This window comes from Myotis brandtii, unplaced genomic scaffold (assembly GCF_000412655.1).
Source record: "Myotis brandtii unplaced genomic scaffold, ASM41265v1 scaffold199, whole genome shotgun sequence".
Classification (NCBI taxonomy): Eukaryota; Metazoa; Chordata; class Mammalia; order Chiroptera; family Vespertilionidae; genus Myotis; species Myotis brandtii.
Window position 1 is genome coordinate 4,207,755 of NW_005357414.1, and position 8,008 is coordinate 4,215,762.

Consider the following 8,008-nt stretch of genomic DNA (forward strand, 5'->3'; position numbering starts at 1 on the left):
TTCTTTGTCTCCGCATTTTGGCTGCTTCCCTGTGTTTGTTTCTATGTACTGGGTAGCTGCTAAGTCTCCTTGAGTTGATAGAGTGGCCTTGTGTGGTTGGTGTCCTATAGGGCCCAATGGCTCAGCCTCCCCAGTCACCTGAGGTGGACACTCTTGGTGCACACCTTTGTGGGCTGTTTGCACAGTCTTGTTGTAGTTAAGCCTTGATTGCTGTTGGTATCACTGGGAGGATTTGACCTCCAGGCCAATTGGCTGTGATGACCAGCTGTGTCTACACTGGAAGATCTGTTGGGCAGGAGACATCCTTATGGGGCAGGACTTGCTTCAGTAGGGCTTTGGTGCTCACTGAGTCTGCCCCTTGAGTGTCTCTTATGGATGTGAAGAGTTGTAATCCATTATGGTCTCACTCTGACCACTCGGTACACTGGCTCTTGCATCTCCAAGGAGGTGCAAAGTCAGCCACTGTCTGGGGCCACCCAACAAGAGCTACAGAGATATCTGCAGATTCCTCCTCTTTGTATGGGGTTTGGAAGTGCCCAGACGAGGCCCAGCTGTGAAGCAAGGCCGCTGCTGCTGCCAGGTAGTGGGCCTTCTTTTGGAATCTCTGGGGCTCTCTGACCCACCTGCCATTTGTTTTAGGTGAAAGGACAGGCCATTCATATGCAAAAGCTGATGCGCACAGCTTGGGTGGGGTTGTAAATTGGGTGGAGCGGGGTCTCTGGGAATCACCAGGGTGGAGCAAACAGCAATGGCTGCCCTGAACTGGAGAAGTCCCTGGTTCTCCACGTCCCGTGTACCCGTGCAGGAACACGTGTACTCGCTGGGAGCACCTCTAAGAGTAAGCCGCCTTCGCGTTCCTGTCCTGATGCCAGACAGTCCAGTTTCTCCCCGTATATGTCTGGGTCCCCCAGAGTCCACCTGGAACTGGAGTTCAGAGTAAGCAGGAGCTTGTATCTCCCTCCCGATTAAAAGAACAGTACATCCAGGTGCCAGCACTTTCTGCGCCTCCGCACCTCTTACCAGTTCAATGCACTTTCTTCACCTCTCTAGTTGTGGAACTTCCACTCAGCCAGCTTTCCTGCAGTTCTGGGTGGTTGTTGTTCTGCTTTTTAGTTGTAATTTTGATGTGGTTGTAAGAGGCAGCAAGTATAGTTGTTTACCTATGCCGCCATCTTGGTTCTCCGCACCACTTTTTTCAAGACTCATTGTAAAATGAGTATCCCAATATTCAACATAAAACAAATACAAAGGAAACAGAACCAGAACCAGGATAAAGGAGCACTGTTTATAAAGCTCCAGAAGAATGTAGCTTCCCAAAATAAAAGAATGCCCTTATTTGATGATATACAAAGAAACTCACTTAAAATTTTGCAATGCATTATAATTCATTCTTAACTTTTGCACATTTACCTTCCACAATAGTTTTTATTTGGAAGGGCTGAAATCAAATACCAAATGTGTGTCTCAACTATTGATGTAGAGAAATTTCACATTTGGCAAAATTGGTTCAAAATGAATAAATTATAGAAGCTATTCTCTTTTAGTAAGAAAATATCTAATTCCCAGTAATAAGAACTAGAGATCCAGCAGGCATTAAACATCCTATAATTGCGGTATAATGCACAGAATTACTATAGATATATAGTTCTAAGTAAACCCCAGACATCTTAAGGTATTACAGCTGAATAAAGTTGCTGCTAATGTCTTCTTTTGGCTTAACAGTGCAGCTAATAGTTTGGAAACAAATAATAAGAACTATCATTGGGCAGCAAGATACCTAAACTAAACCTTTAGCAGAGAGAGTAGTACAGATATGATATAGACCCACAATCACACAGAGATACTTTATTAGTTTCCTCTACACAAGCTAGTAACATCAATCTTTTAACAGAAACCTCAGGTCATTTGAGAGGCCAAACAGATCCAATGAAATAAGATGAAAATTAAATACTTAAATTAACAAAAGGCAGTATAAAGCCATCTAGAACCTTCTACCACAGTGATAGTGGGCTAAGATTAAGCTACAGCAAAATAATCTCATGTAAATGTTAAAGAATACACAGCAAAAAGTGAGGTTTGCTTTCCAGAAGACTATGGTACCATGATCATTTGGGCCCAAGAAGGTATTTAGCCAGGAAAAGGTCAAGATCGTTGAAGGTCAAACCAAATGGAAAAGGAACAGGTACAAAAGAGACTAAGCGACAGTATCCTAGCAGAGGTTGAGGGATCAGGCTCTTTTCCTCCCAAGAAGTATCTGCTGCACTGTGTGCTGCCTTCCTTCCCTCAGGCCCCTACCTGAGAGCTGCCTGCCTTACAGGGAATCAGCAACCAGAGCTGGATTCTGGGCTGCCTAGGGCTCTTGTTGTAATTTAGTATAGACTTTAGAGAACTTGTCACATGTTAAGGGGGGTTGGGAGTTAGTTTGGCTTTGTTCTTTTTATTTTGTTTATTTTGGGGTTGGCTCTGTTGCTAGTAGTTCTGAACCTAGGAATCCCAGAAGCATTCACGTGAAAAGTAGTCTGAGCTTCCCCAAACACATTCAAGCACCCCCACACAATACCCTTCAAAGTCTGAAATCTTGCAGAAGCTGAGTGATAGTTAAAGCTGCAAGGCCCACAAAATCAAAGAAGCCAGAACGAGACAATGCAGGTAGGAAACCTGAGTAGTCTCAATCCGTCTTTCCCTAATTTTGGAGAAAAGTTAATATACCTGGAATGGGATGTAGAAAGCTACTGGAGCAAGCTGGGGCTTCTGCTGAATTTTTCATCGAACACCAAGGGAAAACAAGGGAAGGGGTTCACTTTATTTTTTAAAAGCCTCAGAAGTTATTCTATTATAAAGGGACATGGCTGAACAGGTAGGAAACAGATTCCCCATTGTGAGTTCTCCTGATGGCTTCTGCAAGAATCATGGAGATGTCGATCACCTAGAAAGACATGAAAAACACCAAGTTAGTATCATATAAACAGAGATGACTGGCCAATTTGCACACAATGATGAGAAGTCTAATGAGAGTCCTTCACTGTGCTGTTTCACCTCATGAGCCTGCACCCAGCTATTCATAACATTTTTTAAATCCTCACCTGAGGACATGCTTAGAGAGAGGAAGGGAAGGAGGGCAAGGGTATGGGTAAGGGTGAGAGCGAGGGAGAGGGAGAGGGAGAGGGAGAGGGAGAGGGAAAGAAACATTGATTGATTGCCTTCCATATGTGCCCCAACTGGGGATTGAACCTGCCACCCAGGTATATGTCCTGGACAGGAATTGAACCTACAACCTTTCCATGCATGGGACGATGCTCAGCCAATTGAACCCCTCTGGCCAAGTGATAACCTTTTTAATATAACCACATAGTATAGAGTTAAAATGCTAACAGAGGAAAATTTCTGACTCAGACTCACCAAGATGGTGGTAGGCTGACATTTAAATTTTTTTTAAGAATGAATATTTAAGCTGAAAAAAAAATCCCTTTAAGAATAACATCAACCCTCCAATTATACATATCTCAGAAAGCTAATGGATTACTGTATATATTTTTAATTAAGCAAAGGCCTTCTCTTAGTGCAACAACATTCATACTTGAGTGCCTAATAATTACTTGGGGAATTACTTTAAAGTAGTGGTCCCAGGACTTCTGGTTTTGTAGGTCTGGGATGGAGCAAAGTAATCTGCATATTAAGAACCCCAAGTAATTAACTTAGTTTGGTTCCAGAGCAACTTTGAGAAACACTGTAGTTCTAAGGAATATGACAAGAGTTTGAAGGATTCACATTATGTCTGCAGGGGCCAATAGTTAAGAGTGACACACACACACATACTATAAAACATAGACTTGCAAACTTGAGTATCATGATCACTGGAAGAGCCTGTTAAAACGTAGACTTCTAGGCTCCATCTTCTAGAGATTCTGAGTCCAGCAATCTGAGTTTTAAAGCATGTGATGTTTTACTTTGGGAACACAGATCCTGATGGTAGACTAAGCCCTTAAGAGGAAAGGAGGAATTCTTCTGGTAATTCAACACATATTACCACCTCCTGAATACTTAGTGGAGTTTTGTTTTGCAAGAATCTCATCCTCACCTGTATTTTGGAGCAATGCTTCATCTTATCCTCCTGAGGTATGGTATTGGTGACCACTACTGCTTCAAAGCATGCATTGTTAATGCGAGAAATGGCGGGGCCAGAAAAGATTCCGTGAGTCAAGATAGCATAAACTCTGGTGGCTCCAGCTGAAAGAAGTCTACAGGAAAAAAGCAGAGTTGATTTTGATTAATCTTACCTGTCACTATAGAACAGGGTTGGGAACGTCTGGCCTGCAAGCCGTCTAACGCCCTGGAAATCATTTGGTCTGGCCCTGCCAAGGCATGAGGGGTGAGTTAATTAAATGTTTGACCAGATATAACAGGCTAATTCTTAAGTTGATAATTTTGTATGGCCTGTGAATGATGTTATATATATTCAAATGGCCTTTGGCAGAAAAAAAGGTTTCCCATTCCTGCTATAAAACCTGATTAAGAAGAAGTGTATATTATTGGTCAGCTTGGGTGCCATACCACAGATGGGTGGCTTAAACAGAATTTTATTTCTCACAGTTCTGGGGGCTGCAAAGTCTAAGATCAAGGTGGTAGCAAGACAGGTTTCATTCTGAGGCTGCCTCTCCTTTTTTTCCCCTTCTGAGGCTTGTTCTCTTAGCTTATTAGTGGCTGCCATCTCGCTGTGTTCACATGACCTCTTTGACATCGTTGACCTCCACATGCAACAGGGAGAAGGCGGGGAGCAAGCTCTCTGTTTTCTTATTATAAGGACAACAATCCCATCATAAAGACCCTACCCTCATGACTTCATTCAAACATAAATACCTCCCCAAAGGTCTCACACCGGGGGTTAGGGTTTCAATGCATCAGATTTTAGGGAGCTACCATTCAGTCAATATCAAGGAGAGAGAACTGGCCCTGCCCAGTGTGGCTCAGTTGGTTGGAGTGTCGCTCCATAGACCAAAAGGTAGCAGGTTTAATTACCGGTCAGAGCACATACTTAGGTTGTGGGTTTGATCCCTGATCTAGGCGCATGCGGGAGGCAACAAGTGGATGTCTCTCTCTTTCTCTCTCTCTCTACCTTCCTTCCTCCTTTCCTCTCTCTAAATATCAATTTTTTTTTAAGGAGAGAGAACCGTACTAAGAACTTATTTCAAGATCTGGATTCTTATAAAAGAACTGTGATAGATTGCTACACTCAACAAAAGCCATCACTTCTTCTTGCTGGACACACAGCTAGACTACATTTTCCAGCCTTGCTTGCATAGTTAGGTATGACCATGTGACTTAACTCTGGCTATCAAAATGTGGGTAGCTACAATGTACACCACTTCTTGTCCGAGCTTATAAAAATCTTCCATGGGCCCTGGCCGGTGTGGCTCAGTTGGTTGAGCATTGTTCCTTGCATGGAAAAGATCGCTGGTTTGATTTCCCAGTCAGGGCACATGCCCAGGTTTCGGGTTCGGTCCCTGGTCAGGGTGTGTATGGGGAGGCAACTGATTGATGTTTCTCGCTCTCTCCCCCCACTCTATACCTTCCTCCCTCTCTAAAAATAATAATAATAATAATTGGGTAATCGATCTCCCATGCTCTTTTCCCTTTCTGGGTGGCCAAAATGAAAATGTCTTTCAAGGTAATCTTGGAAAGCACATGTTAAAGATGCAGTGACACATGACTGAAAGGAATACTCACATTGGAATACACCATGAATGAGAAAAAGACTTTATCTTATTAAGCCACCAACATTTCAGGAGTTGATCTATTATAGCAATTAGCATTACCTTACTAATACAAAGAGACATAAGCAAGTTTATGAATGTACACTCCAGGATCCAAATCAGAACTCACTGAGCACACAATATTTTTTAGCACCCATTATACACCAGGCCATGTGCAAAGCATACTCATAGATCAAAAAAAAGTTTGAGAGACAGTGCTATCCATAGTAACTTGGACTGTAAATAATGGGGAGCCACTTAAGTTTTCAAAGCTGAGAAGTGATGAGATCTAGCCTTAGTTTTAGGAAGATTAGCAAGTGGGAAGGCATTGTGAAAGATTGTCTGGGAAGGTAAGAGACTGGTGACTGGTAGCAGAGAGAATAGAGGTAAGGCGATTTAGAACAGGCAAGAGATGAGAACTAATCCTATATAATAAGAGAGGGATATACTAATTAGCCACGACCAGATATGCAAATTGACCATCACTCCAACACACAAGATGGCCACCCCCATGTGATCAAAGATGGCCGCACCATGTGGCCACAAGATGGCCACCACAAGATGGCCTGCAGGGGAGGGCAGTTGTGGGTGATCAGGTCAGTAGGGGAAGGCAGATAGGGGCAACCAGGCCAGCAGGGGAGGACAGTTAGGGGTGACTGGGCTGGCAGGGGAGCAGTTAGGCATCAATCAGGCTGGCAGGGGAGTGGTTAGGGGTGATCAGGCTGGCAGGCAGAAGCAATTAGGGGCAATCAGGAAGGCTGACAGGCGAGCAGTTGGGAGCCAGCAGTCCTGAATTGTGAGAGCGAGGCCTAAATGGGCAGCCCGACATCCCTCAAGGGGTCCCAGATTGAAGAGGGTGCAGGCTGGGCTGAGGGACACCCCCCAGTGCACCGGGCCTCTAGTATTGAATAAAGGTAGTAACAGCTAAAATGGACACTAAAAAGGTAAGACAAAAAAAAAGAGAGAGGTAAGACCAGGGTTTCTGTTTTAAGTAAAATATAAATATGTCTACTCCGGCCTGTGGATTTCTACCTTAACTTGCTATGTACTAGTATACTTAAAATGGTTAAAAATGGCAAGTTTATTTTACATACAATTTAGAACAATAACAAGAGAAAAAAAATAAGGAAAACTGGGGGGAAAAGGAATAGTCATCAATTTATAAATATTGAAATTCAAGCCTAGGGTGATGAAAAACTCCCAAAGCTAGTTATCATCCCTCCATTCCGTTCCAAAAAGAATCAGCAGGCTTAAGGCATTCAGAGAGCAGTCAGCTTTTTACTTCTAACCACAGGCCCCACTGCTCAGCACTCACTTGTCAGCTGCATGGCAGATTGTGCCACAAGTGTCAGCCATGTCATCCACTAGAATGGCCACCCGATCCTTCACGTCTCCTACCAGCACCATGCGGTCCACTTCATTGGCCTTCTTTCGTTCTTTATGAATCAAGGCAAAGTCAACATTCAACCGGTCTGCAATGGAGGTAACTCTGCAAAACAGGGTATCTGCAGTTAAAACCTGGCTGTGTATGGCTTGTAAGACCAAAAGAAATGGACTAGCCCTGGCCAGGCAGCCCAGATGGTTAGAGCATCATCCCAGTATGCCAATGTTATGAGTTCAATTCCCAGTCAGGGCACATAGAAGAATCAAGCAATGAATGCACAAATAAACGGAACAACAAATCTATGTTTTTCTTTCTCTTTCTAAATTCAATAAACAAAAAAATTAAAAATTCAATAGCCTGGCCAGTGTGGCTCAGTGGATGAGCACTGACCTATGAACTAGGAGGTCATGGTTTGATTCCTGGCCAGGGCACATGCCCGGATTGCAGGCTTGATCCCCAATAGAAGCCATACAAGAGGCAGCCAATCAATGATTCTCATCACTGATATTTCTCTCTCTCTCCCTCTCTGAAATCAATAAAAATGTATTTAAAAATTTTTTTAAATCAATAAGTGGACTAAATAACAGGCTTGTTTTCTGGGGGAGAATACTCCTTGAAACCAAACAGTTCGCAGTGCTGGAAGAAAGCAACTAATTTATTAACATCAGAAAATGGGTTTTATAAATTAACTAGAAGCCCGTTGCACGAAGATTCGCACAATAGGCCTTCCTTCTCCTGGCTGCCAGCACCGGTTTTCCTCCAGCACCCGGGACCCAGGCCTTTGGTCCGGCCGCAGTGGAGAAGCCAAGCCTCAAGGCTAGGCTTCTCCCCTCTGGCCGCAGCGAGGCTTGGCTTCTCCCCTCCAGTCGCAGCA

General features: G+C 43.6%; 1 protein-coding gene across 1 annotated transcript in view; it reads right to left on the reverse strand.

Moving 5' to 3' along the window:
- Window positions 1-1,830: 1,830 nt before the first annotated feature.
- Window positions 1,831-8,008, reverse strand: part of PRPS1 (phosphoribosyl pyrophosphate synthetase 1) — a 39,035-nt gene continuing 32,857 nt past the window's right edge. Inside the window, exons 5-7 of the mRNA XM_005865224.2 lie at window positions 7,066-7,239; window positions 4,079-4,238; window positions 1,831-2,926 (exon numbers count right to left, since the gene is read on the reverse strand). Coding sequence (XP_005865286.1) covers window positions 2,834-2,926; window positions 4,079-4,238; window positions 7,066-7,239 — 427 coding nt within the window. The 3' untranslated portion in view covers window positions 1,831-2,833. The remainder of the gene's footprint in view (window positions 2,927-4,078; window positions 4,239-7,065; window positions 7,240-8,008) is intronic.